The following is a 19,476-nucleotide window of genomic DNA, read 5'->3' on the forward strand; positions in this document are numbered from 1 at the left end:
TTTATAAAATTTGATTCAGAAATTTCTCCCTAGCATTACCGATAAATTTTTTATAAAAAAAAATAATTACAAAGTGAAATTATGACCGAGTCCGAGTAGCTTGCTTACCATCACGTGATTAATTTAAAATACCGCATGTGATTTTAACCTTCCATTCGATGTCACTTGTACGGTTATTTCCATTTTGGTAAGTTAAATACGCGGTTTGGACATGTCTCCAAGCATCCCCTATTATTTTTTAAAATTGGCTCCATATTTGAGGCAAGATTCTTTTGAAATTAAACGGTCCTTTTCATTTCCCCCCTCTCTCTCATACACATCTGTCTTTCTATATCAATGCCAATTGTAGAGAGAGGGAGAGAGAGGGAGAGAGAGAGAGAACATGGTGGAAGCAATGGCTATTCTTCAAGACCAGAAACAGAGCTCCACTAACCCACTGCTACTGCTACCGCCGCCGCCTCCACCGCATAAGGTCCACTCTCTCTATTCGTTTCTCTCAGATATGATTTGCATTTTGCTTGTAATCTGAGTCTGTGACCTTTCGTTTCCTAATGATTGCAGGGTATGGCAACCGAAAAGCCGTTTGGGCAAAAACCTCCATGCCTCCAACTGAAGACTACAAACGTGAGAAACAATAATATATGTTAATTTTTATTTTTTCCGATTTTGTATTGGGTTCTTGTTATTTCCGATTTCGAAAGCTACATGGTTTGATGATTACCATTAAGTTCGAAACTATATAGATTAATTTCAATATTTTCAAGCTATAAGCTTTTTGAAATGGGAATTTCGATGAAATCTCCATCTCAGATGGCTATCAGACGGCGAAGAATTAAATTGTAGAGAATTGATCAGCAACGTAATTAAAATATTAGGGTTTAGGCCTGTAGCATTGATGCAATCATGCGATCAACGAAAAAATTGTGTCGTTTTTAGGCCTGTGGCGCTCCTTAGCAAGATTCTGAATACCACATTCTTGTAGTTATGGAATTTTCGATTTCTTGTCAGTAGATTCAGTATGAGGATCCTCTCCGGATCTTGTGAGGATCCTCCTCATATCTTATCCGTTTATTGTATATCGTGCGGTCAATTTTCTTTAGGTACTATTTGTGTTTAATTTTAAATAAAAAAATCAAAATGATTTCTAGCCGCACGTGTACGATGAACGAATAGGATACGAGGATCCTTAGGATCCTGACAATGAGGATTTGGATGGAATCAAAATCCGTAGATTCATACACTGAACTAACTCAAATATTTTGCGCGTTCTTGAATGCAGGTGTTGAATGCTAAAACTAATCCCATTATGTTGGAATGGTCAGTGAATTTATTTAGTTTACTTTGTAATTTGCTTTTACTTATTAAAACTATTTGTAATAGTTATAAAGTAACATTGGACCCTCAATCTTTGTACCAATAGTCGTAAACGAAAGACCCCGGTAAGAGTTGCAGTAGAAAGCTTATATGAGAGCTCCCAAGCTCAGTCTTCTGTTATGGAAAGAGCAAAGAAGATCGAAGCAAGCCTAAACCCTAGGTTTCCTTCACTACTCAAAGTTATGATGCCGTCACAAGTTTCGGGAGGATTTTGCCTCGTAAGCCACTTGCTCTCTTCAACAATTTGTGCAGTTATCTGAATGCATTGACTAATTAGGATGATATACATATTTGAACTAACTTTGGTTTGGCAGAATCTTGCTACGAAATTTCGCAGGGAACATATGCCAAAACAAGATTCAATGATTGTTTTGGAAGATGAAAATGGGAGAGAATTTGAAACAAAATATCTTGTGGAGAAGGGTGGACTGAGTGGTGGATGGAGAGGGTTTTCAATTGCTCACAAGATAATGAAGGGAGATGCTGTGATTTTCCATCTGGTCACTCCTTTCAAATTTAAGGTAACTGATGGAGAGTTCTTGAATTTTTTGTGTGGATTCTTTGTTTAATAACTCGGAATTGTTATATTCCAAGTTCCGTTATGCATCATATTAACATATAATTAAAATCGACGAGCTCAGAGAAGAGAAATTCAAGTCCTTAAAAGAAATGATCATAGGCTTGCAAACCTAGTCTTGTAAATCAGAGTTTCTCTAAATGTAGAACTATATATAGACGATAGATTTCAGCGATGCCATTATGATTGTGACAAAGATGAAAACGTTTATTCCACGATTTAAAGAAACAGGGTCACATAATTTGGTAGTTGTACATTTTTTTTTTCAGTTTGTCAAATCGTTTATCTTAAATTTAGGTGGGGTTTCCCTTGAATGGAAATTTTGAGAAAAAAAAGATAAGATTTATATTATTGCTTTGAGATGCTACTTCTGAATGCATACGAGATACTCAATTCTTTTGCTATCTATTTGTTGCAGGTGTATATCATTAGATCAAATGAAGTGGACTGTAATTTTCCCCTTATGAGCGTAGATCCTCGCATCAAACAGGTGGATACGGGTAAGTTGTTTCAAAACTCATCAAATTACGTGTGCTAAGTGGCTTCGTAATTATAACTAACTCTTACTTTTCTGATCCCTGCATGCGATTTAAATCATACAGGAGGCGTTACTGCACGTGGAAAGGAACGTGAGATTTTGGAACCTATTCCGCAGGAGAATGCAATAGTCTGTTATACGGACTCTGGTCCAATATCAGATCAGTCTGAAAATGATTGTGTAGATGTTGGTTCTGAATTTCTGGATGGTCTTAGACTTTCAGAGTCAGTTGTCACTTTCAAAGAAGTGAACTGTTTGGAGAACTTCAACGTTCAGGTCAATGGTTTAATCATAAACTCTGAATTTTCGAAATACGTCATGACCAAGTATTATGAGCTTTGCTGCAGTCAGAACTCCTTCCTTCATGGACAACTTCTCGAGGGTCTGAACTGTAAACTGATTGCAGGAGTAATTTCTGAGACAGTCAACATTGCAGATGCCATCAGGGCCTGCAAGATCACTACCCCGGAAGATTATCTTTCGACCTGGGATAAGACTCTGAAAGCCTTTGATGATTTAGGCATGAATGTTAGGTTCCTGCGTGCCCGCCTGGACCAGCTTGCAAGTTTTGCTTCAAAATCAAGAAGACCTAAGGAGGCAAATGTTTTGGAAGTGAAAGAGGCCATGGATAGTCGTCTTGACTCTGAGATTGAGACTCCGAATAGGAGTTCAGAGGAGCAGGAAATTATGTTCCAAGAGGTGGCTAAAGCCCCTTGGTGATGGGAAAACTTCAAAGAATCTGGTCACTTCTTTTTGGGTGTTAACTTAAAGATTATCGTGCCAAAGCTACATGAGGAAGAAATGCGCGTCTTGTGCCGTGATCACTCAGCTTTTTGGTTATTTTACAGGAGATGATCGATCTATAGCGGAGCTGCAGTTATTGTAATTTGCACTGCAGATATTTTGGGTAATTTTCATCAAAGAACAAAGTGCACTGGTGGCATTACTAGTTTTTACCTTTGTGTTTTTTCTTTGGCAATTTCCAGTCTTGGAATTATATGATATAGAACAAATTGTAAGATCAAAAGCTCAGCCAATTTATTTATCTATTCTACTGAATTATTAAATGCTACATGCCGTTTGAGTTAAAAGCTCAGCTTTTGGATGCAACACTTAAATCCTTCTCCAAAATGTTTGACTTAATGTAGCTATTATTATCTTGTGTGTGTGTGTTTTTTTTTTTTGAAAGAACATGTAGGTAGGTATTATTACTAGCACAAAAATCAGTCTTCCTTGAGATACAACTGAATAGATACTATATTCACATTCAGTGTGATCGTAATTATGATTCCCGAGCCTCTACATTTTTCTTTGTTGCATTTAGCCGCATTTAATATTAACTCTTACGATGATCTAACAACTCAAAACATAACACGTCAATGAGGTTTATTCAAAACCAAAAAGGCTAAATCCAAATCGTAGGCTATTTAACTAGCATTCAGTTCAATTGCAATTTTTTTTCCCAGAAAAGTACTAGGTCATCAATTGCTGAACCCTCAAGTCTTTATAGAAAAGGGAGGAGATGGTGTGGCTGATCGTGACGGGGGAGAGACAGAAACATAACGACAGTTTAGAAAATAATAAGCAAAATAAAAATGAATTTAGTGCAAAATGGTGTGTCAATTATTAATTTTTTTTTTTTGGTTGAGGTATGTCATGTTTTGAGTTCTTAGATCATGGTAAGAGCTATGATGAAGTGAAATGCAGTCAAATGCAACAAAATTAAATACAAAAACTTAGAATCCGAAACTTTACATTGTTTTATCAATTTATCAATTCATGATAAGTCACATGACAAAGAGAGAGCAGTAAAAGCTTAGTTAACTTACAACCGAATGCGCTCCTTCTAGTCCTACTGCTCATTTTAACATATGTCCCATGCTCATCGTACAGTAGGTAAACTTAAATTATTATTGGGAGGGAAGTCTATTGGTATTTTATATTCTTTCTGGGAAAGTGGAATAGCATTACACTGAAAATGGCTAGAAAATTACTGTTCTTACCTATATAGTTTCTAAAATACACTATTATGCTTGAAAATTAACTCCAACCACCACCTAGCCTTTCCTCTAAAGAAAGACTTAAATAAAATGGGTTCAGAACTACATGACGTCTCTTGTCCAACAACGTATTGTTATATGCAAATTTTTCTCTACATGACAATATATTATTGAATTGAAATGCCACATGATGATAAATTCGTTTAATTTAAATTGCCATTAACCATCTTATCATCTTTCCATTATTCACTCTTTACCTCCATAACCATAAAGTTGGAGAGAAAGAGAGAGTCCATGGCCATGGCTGTTCTTCAAGACCAGAAGCAGAAACAGAGCTCCTCTTGCCCACCACGATCTAAAGTCCTCTCTCTCTCTCTCTCTCTCTCTCTCTCTCTCTCTCTCTCTCTCTCTCTCTCTCTCTCTCTCTCTCTCTCTCTCTCTCTCTCTCTCTCTCTCTCTATGTGATATGTAATATGTTGGTTTTGCTTGGAATGTGAGTGTTTTGTTTACTAATGATTGCAAAGTGATGCGAACTATTTAAGCACACAAATTAAAACCCTCTTTTGACAATTGTAGTAAAGATGCAAGTAGGGATCGTTCTAGACCGGGGATTAGGAGGGATTACTAAATCACTTGGAAACTGACTTAAAAACGTAAAACAAACGTTAAAAACACTAAACTAGACTCAAAGAATGCAAAATTAAACAATAAAACACTAAAACAAATCAAAAGACTCAAAGAATACAAAACACTTATGGACACAAACTAAGACACTTTTTAACTAAATTAGACACTAAAGTAAAGGGGGATTGAGGTTTTGACGAAATTAAACTAAATGCACAGATTGTAATTTAAAGGCAGAATGTAAATATGAATGTGATGAAAATATGGATGAATGCTAGCTAGAAGGTTCTTCTCCACACATGTCACACTTGCATACAATTTGATTTTCAGTTGGTCTTTCGATGAATTATGAAACTCAACACCCCGGGTTAATTAGGTCCGCTTAAATTAACCGTCAAGTTCTCCTTAAGTTAATGAATTGGATGGGTTAGCGCAACGCAATTCAAAACATTCTCCAAAAGTCCTTTACGTGAAAAGCACAATAAAGATACAATCAAAGATCATTAAGCATCATGAAAACTATAAGTGTTGACGAGGCATTCGTTACTATGATGAGCATGAAACTAGTGCCAAGAATTCATTTAACGCGATTGTTTATAAGCAACCTCCACTACTTGTGAATATAAGTTCATAACTATTAGGTGAAACTCACTTATATTCTAGCGTCATATTCATGCATGAAAATTAAGCGTGCACTCTCAATCAACATACATAAATAAGTTATCGATCAAGCAGTTAAACAAATTGAATTCACCATTCATGAAATTCCAACCAAATGTAATCAAATCATATTGCAAGCATAAACATGGTTTCGAATCACCCCCTAGCTAAATAGGAGTTTAGCCTCTCATGTTCACAAAAAGAGAAATACAATTGAATTTAAACATAAAGCACAAAGGATTGATTACACCTAGAACGCCCAACGAATCCACTTGAATTGGTGCGCGTCGAAGCTCCTCTTCCCTCTTCTCCTTGCTGCGGCAGAGATGGTTATTGGTGTTTTTGGATGGTTTTCTGGGTTAGGGATTGGGTTTATGGAGGTTTAGTGGTGCGGCAATGGTGGGGAAGGTGTAGGAAGGTTTGGAAGGTGGCTGGGAAGGTGGAGGAAGGCACGGCAATAATGGGAGGCTGCTCGAATGGAAGGGTGGCTGGGCTGTGATGTTTTGTTGTGTGTGAAGGCTGGAATTGGTGTGCCCCTGCACGGCAGAGAAGAAAATATTAATATATGGTGGCTGCGGCAGGATTAGAATTAGGGTGAATGGTAGATTCTTGCGGCTAATGATAGAATATAATTGGTGGCTCCGGCCTTGATTTCTTTTTTTGGTTTTTTATGGTTAATGGTAAATGGGGGGGGGGGGGGGGGGGGGCGGGGGGGGGAAGAAGCGCTAGCGTATAGCGCGCTGCGAGGATTGCGCTTGCTGCCGCAGAGAAGAAAAAATGATGTTGGAAGAGAATGGCTGAATGATATGAGACAAAAGAAATGGGATTTTTCGGCTGCTAGGTTGAAATTAGGGTCAAATAATAAAATGGGAGGCCACGGCTGATTAGAATCTAGGGTGGATGTGTGTAGTTTTTACCTTTGTGTTTTTTCTTTGGCAATTTCCAGTCTTGGAATTATATGATATAGAACAAATTGTAAGATCAAAAGCTCAGCCAATTTATTTATCTATTCTACTGAATTATTAAATGCTACATGCCGTTTGAGTTAAAAGCTCAGCTTTTGGATGCAACACTTAAATCCTTCTCCAAAATATTTGACTTAATGTAGCTATTATTATCTTGTGTGTGTGTGTGTGTTTTTTTGAAAGAACATGTAGGTAGGTATTATTACTAGCACAAAAATCAGTCTTCCTTGAGATACAACTGAATAGATACTATATTCACATTCAGTGTGATCGTAATTATGATTCCCGAGCCTCTACATTTTTCTTTGTTGCATTTAGCCGCATTTAATATTAACTCTTACAATGATCTAACAACTCAAAACATAACACGTCAATGAGGTTTATTCAAAACCAAAAAGGGGAAATCCAAATCGTAGGCTATTTAACTAGCATTCAGTTCAATTGCAATTTTTTTTCCCACAAAAGTACTAGGTCATCAATTGCTGAACCCTCAAGTCTTTATAGAAAAGGGAGGAGATGGTGTGGCTGATCGTGACGGGGGAGAGACAGAAACACAACGACAGTTTAGAAAATAATAAGCAAAATAAAAATGAATTTAGTGCAAAATGGTGTGTCAATTATTAATTTTTTTTTTTTTTTTTGGTTGAGGTGTGTTATGTTTTGAGTTCTTAGATCATGGTAAGAGCTATGATGAAGTCAAATGCAGTCGAATGCAACAAAATTAAATACAAAAACTTAGAATCCGAAACTTTACAGTGTTTTATCAATTTATCAATTCATGATAAGTCACATGACAAGAGAGAGTAGTAAAAGCTTAGTTAACTTACAACCGAATGCGCTCCTTCTAGTCCTACTGCTCATTTTAACATATGTCCCATGCTCATCGTACAGTAGGTAAACTTAAATTATTATTGGGAGGGAAGTCTATTGGTATTTTATATTCTTTCTGGGAAAGTGGAATAGCATTACGCTGAAAATGGCTAGAAAATTACTGTTCTTACCTATATGGTTTCTAAAATACACTATTATGCTTGAAAATTAACTCCAACCACCATCTAGCATTTCCTCCAAAGAAAAACTTAAATAAAATGGGTTCAGAACTACGTGACGTCTCTTGTCCAACAACGTATTGTTATATGCAAATTTTTCTCTACATGACAATATATTATTGAATTGAAATGCCACATGATTATAAATTTGTTTAATTTAAATTGCCATTAACCATCTTATCATCTTTCCATTATTCACTCTTTACCTCCATAACCATAAAGTTGGAGAGAAAGAGAGAGTCCATGGCCATGGCTGTTCTTCAAGACCAGAAGCAGAAACAGAGCTCCTCTTGCCCACCACGATCTAAAGTACTCTCTCTCTCTCTCTCTATGTGATATGTAATATGTTGGTTTTGCTTGGATTGTGAGTGTTTTGTTTACTAATGATTGCAAAGTATGGTATTGGTGGGTAGGCAATCAAAAGACAATGAAAAGCTGTTTGAGGAAAAAAATCTTCTTCTCTCACAAAATCACAGATGGCCAAAAGAATTGAGAGAAACCCACTATATTTATTTATTTATACTTTTTTTTTTTTTGGGTTTTTGTTTTTGTTTTTCATATTTTGAATCTGCACATAATCTGATTAAGATTAATCATTTCAAGCTATAAGCTTTTTGACATGGTTTGTTTTTGACAATTTCATAAATATGACCCTAATAGAAAGAAATGAAATAACTTTGATGATTTAAAGGGAAAAAAAAAAAAAAAAAAACCAAAGAAACATGTTTGGAAAATAATTTCTGTGCATCCCTTTGAATTTGCAGGGATTTAAAAAACAAATGTTTTTCCATCAGGTTGGGGGTCTTGTTTATTGGAAAGGGATTCGGAGAGGATCCCTTTCCTCGTTTATTTTCTATAGGTTTTGGTTGTACCTGAACTAGTGAGCAATTTAATTTCTCAACAGTTTCAAACACGAAATAAACTGAAAAATTTTGCTCTACTTTTAATACAGGTAGTCAATTGCAGTAATGCTAATCAAAAGATGCCTCAAAGGTCAGTGATTATTATATTTCCTCTGTAATTACATCAACTTACTGATGTGGTAGAAACTAATACACAAATTAAACCTTGTATATTATGCAATCGTAGTACGAGTAAGTAGGGATCGTTTTATTCCGGGGATTAGAAGTGTGACATCCCATCCCGAAATATTTTTTTATCGATGGCGTGGAATGACGATTTTGCCCTTCGATGTTAGTTGGTGTCGTGGATGATTTGTTTTTGGTTGGTGACTCAGTTGGACATCACACACTCACACACACCTATACCCTTTCTCGTTGACTCTCTCTCATCTCTCTCGGATTTTCTTCCATTTCCGTACAATAGTATGGACAAACCTCAAACCAACCTTTCCAGTCATAGATCAAGATCGTTGTTGGTGTTTTTGGACTCCTTGCAAGCTCAGGAGTCGATCCATACCTTTGGTTGGACGTGAAGCCTTCGTTTTCTCGAGAAACCAAGAACCCCGATTTGATGTACTGTTCATGCAATCGTGATCGTGAAGTTTTAGAAGTTTTTAAACTTCTAGGGAGCTTTAGAACGTCTTCACGAAGCTCGGAGAAGAAAAACGAAGTGTTTTAGACGTCGGGAAGTTGAGTTTGGCGAGTTTCAATTTTGGCCGGATTATTGTGGGTTTTTCCGGCGAGATTCCGTTGGATTTAAGTCCTAAAAGTGGTAAGTTTTGCTCTACTCGTTGTAAGCTTCATTTTGGTACAAATTTCATGGAATTTGGTTGAGAAATGGAAAAGATATGAAGTTTTAAAGTTTTTCTACAAACCGGCAAAAATTCAAGTTGCAGATGGCGGCGCTGACGGCGGTGGACGGCGGTGACTGGCGAGGCTCGCCGGAGAAAGAGATGAATATTCCGTTAGAGTTGACAGAATATTGTAATGGCGTTAGGTAACGTCGTTAACTTCTGTTAAGGTTTTAATGGAATATTCCAAACTGCAGTTAAGATTCCGTCCAATGTGCCAGGCATGTGCCTGCGCGTGGCCGCGCGTGTGGTCGTGCCTTGGTCGGCGCGTGGGTGGTCGGAAAATTTTTCTAAAAATATGGGGATGTTTGTGGTGTTGAGTAGATCATGTTGGTATATTCAAATACCCCATTTGAGCATTGTATGAGAAGCTATTAGCTAGTTCTGTTTATGTGCTTTAAATTAACGTTTTTATAGTTGTTTCGCATATAGGTGAGACCTATCCTCAGGACGAGCGCATTCAATCCAGGCTTGGGGGCTACGACCTTTCCACATAATAGTGAGTGGGCTTTTGGTTTTCCGTATATACCTATATACTTGAGATTTTTCCCAGAAAATCGATTTAAATGAAATTATGTTCGAAATGCCATGGCTATTGATTTATGCTTAGACTATGAATTGGTATGATATGTGCATATTGTGATTTGATGCTATGGACACTCAAGTAAGTACCAGGTGAGTTGTAGATTGTTTATCTAATTGATGTTTATGTTGAGATGTGTTGAGAGCTCATAAACTTGCACCCCGATGTTAGTGCACTCGCCCAGAGTTAAGGCACAGTCCTTCACGTGATGTTCACCTCCCGCACCATACGCTCACCTTGGATCCAAGTTAGGTGCACAGTCTATTATAGGTGGTTCCGACTTGTAGGTGACCCGCGATCATTCGCACAGTTTTCATGTGATCGTAGCACTTGAGCGTAATTATTTACACCCAGTCCTGTCGTACAGACCACTTTAGGTGGTTTCGACTCATGTGCAGGTATATTTGTTGAGATGTGGATTTGAGTCATACAGGTCATGTTAAGTGACTCCGGCTAGATGGATGAGCTCTAGATTCAGCCGTACAGGTCACGTTAGGTGACTCCGGCTAACATTATCATTTGCATTGATTTATATCACCTGGCTTACATATATTTTTATGCTAATATATTCGACATGGCATATTTGTGAATTTTGGCTATTCTGAGCATGGTTGTGGTATATATATATATATATATATATATATTCTATTTTCTGGGAAATTATACAGGTGTTACGGTGAGGGGTTAGAACTTTTAAGAAATGAAATGATTTTGAAAAGCTTTGTTTTTGCCACTCACACTTTCTGTTTTGTGCCCCTCCAGGTTCTAGTTAGGAGTGCTTTTTGGTGGCTTGCGAGGAATCCACGGCAGCTCTGACAGATTATCACCAGTGTAGGATTACCTTTGGTGTTGTATAATTAGTATTCATCCTACTGGACTGCACTTAGGCTACTTATGCTCTGGTTGTGAATTCACACTTTTTTTCGTCTTGTACCTTATCTTATTTAGTGCTCTAGTTAGTTAGGTTTTTATTTATCCGCATTTCTTGTATTATTATTGCTTCTGCAATGCACATGGCTACATCACCCTCACGTGACGACCAGCACGCCTTGATTTCGATCGGGGTGTGTCAAGAAGGGATGCTAATCAACACAAATTAAACTTATAAAATTGAAAACTTAGTTAAACTAACAACAAAACAATGACTGGAGGGATTTTGGACGAATTTAATTAAAACAAAAGTAAATGACATCAAGTAAATTAAGTTGTGAATGAAATATGGATGAAAAGGTAGCTAAAGGATTCTTCTCCACACATGAATCATATGCATACAAATCGATTTCTAGTTTTTTCTTCCTATAAACCTGTTTGTACCCGATTTTATGTCATCGGCCCGAGTAATCGAGGCCGTTTGAATGTGTAGAATTTTATATCGTCAGATGATTCTGAATATTAAGAGGCCGTGATTTTGTATGGACTCGACCCGTATACTTTGAGTCATTTGATGAAAGAGACCATATTTGATATTACCATTTTGCTAGGAATTTATTAAAATGGTAATTATCTTATAGTTGCAGTTTGGGAGTCAAATAAATAAGAGAAGTTGCATTGTACAAGGACTTCGTGTGGTTACGCATCATGCAGCTTGGTTGGTTTGCGTTCCTGATCAACACAGAAGATGCTACTTATCGAAATCTAAGGATAAAGACAACATGCAGAAATATGAGATGTGATCAGGATGAACTTTTTGATAATGCATGGTTTGCATTTGGTTGGAAGTAAAATGATATGGATGAAAGGCATTTTGGTTAAATGTCTACATTCTTATCAACATAAAATGAGTACTTATCTTGTTTAAGCACGGGGCTGCATATGGAGTGAATGTGAATCTGGTTGCATTTTTTACTAAGTTCAGAAGGCCGGTATTGTAGGATTCGATCGAAACTTGAACGGTGGAAGAGTTTTAGTAGGATGGTGGAACTTCAATCAGCCTTAGAGCTTATCAACCAACATGCACCCGTCCCTATAAATAGGAGGCACCGTGAAACAATCAAAGGACCTCCAATTCAACACACAACTGCCCTGCGCAAACCTCTCAAACATTTTGAGAATTTTTTTTATTTTCTTTTTCCGCCGACACATCTTCAGTTTGGATAAACAGCACTGTTGTCGTAGAACCATAAAACCGCAGAGCACCTTCAGTTTAGATAAACAGCACTGCGTCGAGGCCGATTGGTTATCTATCCAAGTCTCGGTTGAGAAGGATTTTCGAATCCTTATTGGCAGAGGTCATCTCATTAGCCTTCTCGGCGAAGTGAGGTGTTACCAAGTTATTACATTCGGCACCCTGAGAGCCGAATTTGATATTGAACTTCGTAGAACTAGCAGCCTTGTCTTCAGGCTTAAGAATCCAAAGGCCAAGAGTTATTCCTTCCTCAGTTGCAATCGCAAGATCAAGAAGTCAACAGCGCACTTAATGCAACATCAACAAATTTTACTCCTCGGCTGACGAGTTGGCACGCCTCGCATTCAACTAAAGGACGTAGTTAGCTTATTAGTTACTCGGCTTGCGCGCCATGTAGGCTTTGTAATTTTTAGGATCAACAAAACCATGAATGACAATGCCCTAAATTAATTGTGAACAACACTAATTAACTCTCAGATTTTCCTAAGTTCATTGAATTGGACTCAGCGACGCAACCAAATTATTCTTCTCAAGTCCCTAACTATGAAAAACATGATAGAGATACATCTCAGAGATCATTAAGTTCTTTGAAAATCATAAGCATTGACAAAAATTTGTAACTATGAAAAGCATGATACTCATGCCAAGAGTTTACTTAACTCAATCATGACTAGTTACTTTTACTACTTCCAAATATAAGTTCATAACGATTACGTGAAATTCCCTTATATTCTAGCATCAAATCCTTGCATGCAGACTAAGTATGCATCCTTAATAAACATACAAGAATAAGTTTTCTATAAAGTAGATAAGTAAATCGCAGTCATGTTTTATGAAACAATAACTGGATGTAATCAATTTATATAAAACATATGATCATGGCTTCAAATCACCTCTAACTAAAAAGAAACTTAGTTACACATGTTCATCATAACTGAAAAAACAATCTAAACAAACATTGAAACATAAAACAAAGATAGAAAGAACTCTGAAAATTCCAGCAACTTCAACGGATGAATGGTAGGCGAGGCACACCTCTAAAATATTGCAGGACACTTCATATATACATAGGGCATAACTGAATCCAAGGAGGAAAGGGATTAGGCGTTGTGAATTATTTTAGGACTCTAAGAAGTAGGTTGAGAGTGTTGGAATGTGATTAGAATTCTTCCTTGCAGTTGGAGATAAGATAAGATAAGATAGGATAAGATTTTTGGATAGTTGACCTTTTGTAAATAGTTTAGTTACCTATTTGGGTCCTTGTAATCAGGTTGTAATTAGGAAAGATGTTAATTGATGTTTCTTTCCTTGTAAATCAATCTTGTACATTATATATTTTCCTCCTTGGTGAGAAGAATGATATCAGAAAATTAAACCCCAAAATAAGCCCTAATTAGCATGGTATCAGAGCAGAGATCCTAGGATTTCTGCTCTGCCCATTCCCTCAAGCAAACTCGGCCTCCTATGGAGAACCTACCACCACTCCACGGTGGAAACAATCTCATCCTAACCGATTTTACTCCTACACTAAACACTAATACCCTAACTGACCCTACCATGAATCCTACCCTACCTCTAGCACAGGTTGTTAAACAGATTGTCCATCATGATTCATCTACTGCTTTGATTGGCATCAAACTCAATGGTGCCAATTATGGAGTTTGGTCTCAAAGAAGCCACTTGTGCCAAGCCCAGGACTGCAAGCCCAGGCTACTGCCCCGAGCCTAGCACAAGGCTCACTCTTTACTGCTAAGACAGCCTCATGGCCCACCATGGGTCCCCGCCCTCCTCGTCCTAAACCACTCATCCTAGCTGGTGGTTGTACTTATTGCGGTAATGAGAAGCATGGCCACAATAATTGCTTCCAGTTGCATGGCTATCTTGATTGGTGGGAACCGTTGAAGCTTTGGAAACAACGGGAACGAGACAAGCAAGCCAAGCTTGGGTAAGCCAATCTCGCCACCTCCGTGTCCTAATTATCTTTGATATCTCAGGATGATCATCCTTATGTTTCAAGTTATTTCGACATGTTTCCGGAGTCCTCAGGTAACTGTGGTTATACTTTTAATATGGATAGTGATGATACTCCATCCAGATGGATCATTAACTCTGGTGCCAAAGACCATATGACTTATGAACCCACTTATTTAACTTGTGATATCGTTTCACTTAACGTAATATTACTAATGCTAATGGAATCACCTCATCGGTAACTGGCGCTGGAACCGTGCGCCTCATGCTCACTCTCTTTTTGCCTCATACATTACTTGTACCTTCACTAAAGCATAAATTGATATCTCCTGGCCAAGCTATTGAACAATTTAACTGTTGTGTGCTAATGTATCCAAAGTTTTGTCCTGTACAAGATATTCTCACGAAGGAGATAATTGGTCGTGGTACTAAGAGAGAGGATCTCTATTTTGTTGATGATGTCAGTACAAAACGGGTCAATCTCGCCCAATGAGCCGTTGATCATAAGCAGCGTCTGATATGCTTATGGCATCACCGTTTGGGTCATCCATCTTTCAGTTATTTGCAGCATATTTTTTCGGATGTATTTATTGGTTGTTCAGTTTCAGACTTTAAATGTGACACTTGCATACTTGCCAAGAGTCAATGTGTTTCTTATCCGCTAAATTCTAATAAAAGTGTTATTCCTTTTGGTCTTGTTCATTTGGATGTTTGGGGACCATCTCTGATTACTACTTCATCTGGTATTTGGTGGTTTGTAACATTCATAGATGATTACACACAGATGACTTGGTTATATCTTCTTAAGCATAAAAGTGATGATGTATGTTTTTAAGACCTTCCACACCATGGTTCAGACACAGTTTTCTACTAAAATACGGATTTTGCATGCTGATAATGGCGGTGAATATGTTAATAATGATTTCTTACATTATTTAACTAATCACGGAATTCTTCACGAAACTACCTGTACTCAGACTCCTTAACAGAATGGGGTGGCTGAGCGCAAAAATTGCCATATCTTAGAAACGGCTCGCTCACTCTTGATTAGGGCGCATGTTCCCCGCTCCTCTTGGGATATTGCTGTTTAAACTGCCACTTATCTTATCAACCATTTTCCATCCAAATTTCTGGATTTTCTTACCCCCTTACAAGTCCTTGCTACATTCGTACATCTACCATCGGTTTTGGTACTCCCATCTCGAGTTTTTATATGTGTTGTATTGTTCATCTTCATAAAAATCAACGGACGAAACTTGACCCGTGTGCTCTCCGTTGTATTTTTATGGGGTACGGACTCCATCAGAAAGGGTATGGTTGCCACCATCCTTCTTCCTGTCGAATATAAGTTACCATGGATGTTACTTTTTTTGAGTCTGAGATGTATTACCCTTCGGATTCTTCCAATCCTCCTCCTTAGGGGGAGACACGACATGATGAGAATGATTAGATCATGGATGCTACTGTTGATCTTCTGCTGCCATTAGCCGAGCCTATAGTGGTTGTGCTTCCAGCTTAGCTAACATCAGCCGTAGTGTTGCCCATAGAACCAACGGTAGACTCCGTAGTGCCGTCTTCACCCATGGCAACAGTGCTACCACTTGTCAATTTTGAGACTTCTACTGATACTATTCCCTCTTCGTCTCCAAATATAGTACCACCGGATAACCATACTTCTGAAAATATTCCTGAGGTAAGCTCTACTATCCATATTGATGTATCTATTGTTCCGAATTATCAATTACCTTTCAGGCACAACCAGGGAAAGCCATGATGCGTAAATTATACGCACACAAATTAAACCCTCTTTTTGACAGTTGTAGTATAAGTATAAGTAGGGATCGTTCTGGACCGGGGATTAGGAGGGATTGTTAACCACTTGGATTTGACTCAAAAACGTAAAATAACAATATGAAACACTATACTAGACTCAAAGAATGCAAAACTAAACTTTAAAACACTAAAACAAACGAAAAGACTCAAACATCACCCAAAACACTCAAAACTGCCTTAAAATCACTTTCTGGGCAGTTTTGAGCACTTTGGTGAATTTGGACGAATTTATGTAACAAATTTAATCAAAACACTTAGAAACATAAACTACGACACTTTCTAACTAAATTGGACAATAAAGTAAAGGGGGATTTAGATTTATACGAAAATTGAAATAACAAAACAAGTTAATAAACTAAACAGATTGTAAAACGAATTTGATGGAATGGAATGAATGGATGATAGAATGGCTAAGGGGTTCATCTCCATACATGTTATACTTGCATAATAAAATGATTTCCAATTGCATTTCAATAAACCATGAATTCTCAACACCCCAAGTTAACCGTGATGCACTAATTAACCTTCAAATCTTCCTAACGTTATTGAATTGGATGATTGCATACGACAACCCAAAACATTCCCCACAAGTCCCCTACATGATTGCATAATAGAGATACAAGCAAGAATCATTACGCTCTATGAAAATTATAAGTGTTGACGGGGCATTCGTTACTATGATTGCATGAAACTTATGCCAAGAATTCGTTTAACGCGATTGTTTATAAGCAACCTCCACTACTTGTGAATATAAGTTCGTAACTATTAGGTGAAACTCACTTATATTCTAGCGTCATATTCATGCATGAAAATTAAGCGTGCACTCTCAATAAACATACATAAATAAGTTATCAATCAAACAGTTAAACAAATTGAATCCACAACTTATGAAACGCAATTAGAAGTAATCAAATCAAAATGCAAGCATAAACATATATTTCGAATTACCCCCTAACCAAGGGGGATTTAGTTCCTCATGGTACAAAACAAAGAGAATCAAAGAAACACCTAAACATTCCAACAACTCAAACTTGAATTGTATGAACGTTTAGGTCCTCTTCTCTTCCATTCCTCATTCGTACAAAACAAAGAGTATTGAAATTAAACATTGAAATCAAAGAAACACCTAAACATTCCAACAACTCAAACTTGAATTGTATGAACGTTTAGGCACTCTTCTCTGCCTCTTCGTTGTAGCACAAGGTCTAAGGATAGTTTGATGGTGTGAATGGTTTGGGTAGTGGTGAAAATGGAAGGATGGTGTTTGGATTTGTAGGGAGACTCACGGCACAAAGGGGGAAGTGTTTGTGGTATGTACAATGGATGAATTTCTGAAATGGAAGTGTGGGATGAATTGAGGTGTGTATGAATGTGTGTGTATTGTGTGAAGTGTGTATGGTTTTTATAGGGAGATGAATGGATGGGAGAGGGAACATGACAGCTAGGTTAAGTGAATGCATGTGCAAAACAGCTAGGATGGCTGAAATTGTAAGGGGAATGCATGTGCAATGTTGGAAATCTAATGGGAGAAAGGTGGATGCATGTGTTGGCTGATTTAAAGAATGTGAGGGAATGATTAAAGGGGAAACATGACAGCTAGGATGAATGCATGTGGAGTGCATGTGCAATGTTTTAAAGGATGGAATGCATGTGAATATGCTAGAAATCTGATGGGAATGAATGATTAAATGTGAATGGCTGATTAGAATCTAGGGTGCATGTGGGTTAGAAATGCATGTGGGTGAATGTTTGAATGATTAAAGGGGAAACATGACAGCTAGGTTGGTTGGTGGCTGCCATGGAGGTGTGGAATGATGGAATTGCACAAGGGGAATGCATGTGCACGGTTTTGGTGTGGAGAAATGATTATGGATGCATGTGTTGAATGATTTCTTGGTGAGGGATGTGGAGTGGCTGGAATGATGAAAGAATAAAGGGTGCATGTGGGTTAATTAATTAAAGGGAGTGCATGTGCAATGTTGTTGTTGGTGCAATGATGGAGGAACAAGTGCATGTGGTTGAAATGTGGAAGGTGTGTGGCTACTTCAAGTAGGAATCCTTGTGACATCAACTCTTCAATTTCGTCCATTCCTTTTGCTCCAAGTATAAGTTATCCCTTCCAAGTCCAATTTTGCTCCAAAATGCTCCAAAATGCATCTTTTTGCTTCCTTAGCCACATGAACCTAAAAACACACGAAAATGGCTTAAACGCCAAAAACAACTATGAATTAACAATATAAATGCACGAAAACAAGCTAAGTAAGTCGCCTAAATATGCTCCTATCAAACCACCCAATCGATATTCATCGAAAACAACGAAAGGCTCTAAATACCCCATTGCCAACTATGTGTCATCACAAAAATTATCAAAACTCGACAAATTTTTGTACAACAAATATCCAATGATAGCACACCAAGTTCATTGAAGGAGGCACTATTTGACGATTGATGGACCAAGGCAATGAAGGAAGAAATGGCTACACTTCAGAAAAATCAGACATGGGATTTAGTTCCACTACCCCGAGGAAAGAAGAGAGTTTGGTGTTGATGGGTGTACACCATCAAGTACAAAGCTGATGGCTCCAATTGGTGGCCAAGGGATACACTCAGACGTATGGTGTTGATTATACAAAGTCATATACAGAGACATTTGCCCCGGTAGCAAAGATTAATATGGTAAGAGTATTGCTTTCATTGGTGGCCAACTTAGATTGGCCACTATAGCAATTGGATGTGAACAATGCTTTCTTACATAGTAATCTTAAAGAAGAAGGGTATATGGATATTCCACATGGTTATGCATCGGTTTTACAACCCGAAGTAGTGTGCAAGTTGAATAAAGTGTTGTATGGGTTGAAATAATCACCTTAAGCATGATTTGGCAAGCCTAGACGTGCAAGCCTCGAATGATGTACGTTGTCCAAACTGCAGCAATAGGTGCCACAAGGGCCAAAGTAGCGGCCCAACTTGTGCTGGAGACAGGAGTAAACCCGAAAAGCAAACATTGCATCCTAGAGCCTAGATGAAGCCTAGAACCAGTAGCAAATCAAGGAGCCCCAGCGACCCAATCCGCGCGAGCTTAATATGTTCCCCAAGCAGTAGTCCACGCAGGTTAACCTAGATCCGCACCACGACCCATGTCCACCACTGTTCTAATGACCAAGTGTCCGAACCGGCTCCCAAATTGTTTCAAGTTCAAGCTGCAGATATTGTACCTAGGTTGATCATTGTCTTCACAAAGTAGGATGCAAAAGGAGTAAGCTCTTCCCAAACCGGCACCCTTGATAATCCGTGTCCAACTGTCATGTGCCATGATCGACAAAATGATGGTTGACCATCGCAACGCAATCAACTTTAGGTGATTCAGAGGATAGGCTTAGAAAGCACAATTAGACACCAGACAGAAAAACACTTTTCTATGGTA

General features: G+C 38.0%; 1 protein-coding gene across 1 annotated transcript; it reads left to right on the forward strand.

Annotated features, from left to right (window-relative positions):
* Positions 1-382: 382 nt before the first annotated feature.
* Positions 383-3,365, forward strand: LOC103936522 (B3 domain-containing protein Os01g0234100-like). The gene is made up of 7 exons (XM_009346372.3): positions 383-472; positions 562-624; positions 1,280-1,317; positions 1,421-1,592; positions 1,689-1,895; positions 2,370-2,451; positions 2,554-3,365. The coding sequence occupies exons 1-7, from the start codon at positions 383-385 to the stop codon at positions 3,207-3,209; spliced, it is 1,308 nt and encodes a 435-aa protein (XP_009344647.2). The 3' UTR covers positions 3,210-3,365.
* The last annotated feature ends 16,111 nt before the right edge of the window (positions 3,366-19,476 follow it).

Source organism: the organism of the source record quoted next, unplaced genomic scaffold (assembly GCF_019419815.1).
Source record: "Pyrus x bretschneideri cultivar Hongxiangsu unplaced genomic scaffold, Pyrus_bretschneideri_v1 Contig96, whole genome shotgun sequence".
Lineage (NCBI taxonomy): Eukaryota > Viridiplantae > Streptophyta > Magnoliopsida > Rosales > Rosaceae > Pyrus > Pyrus x bretschneideri.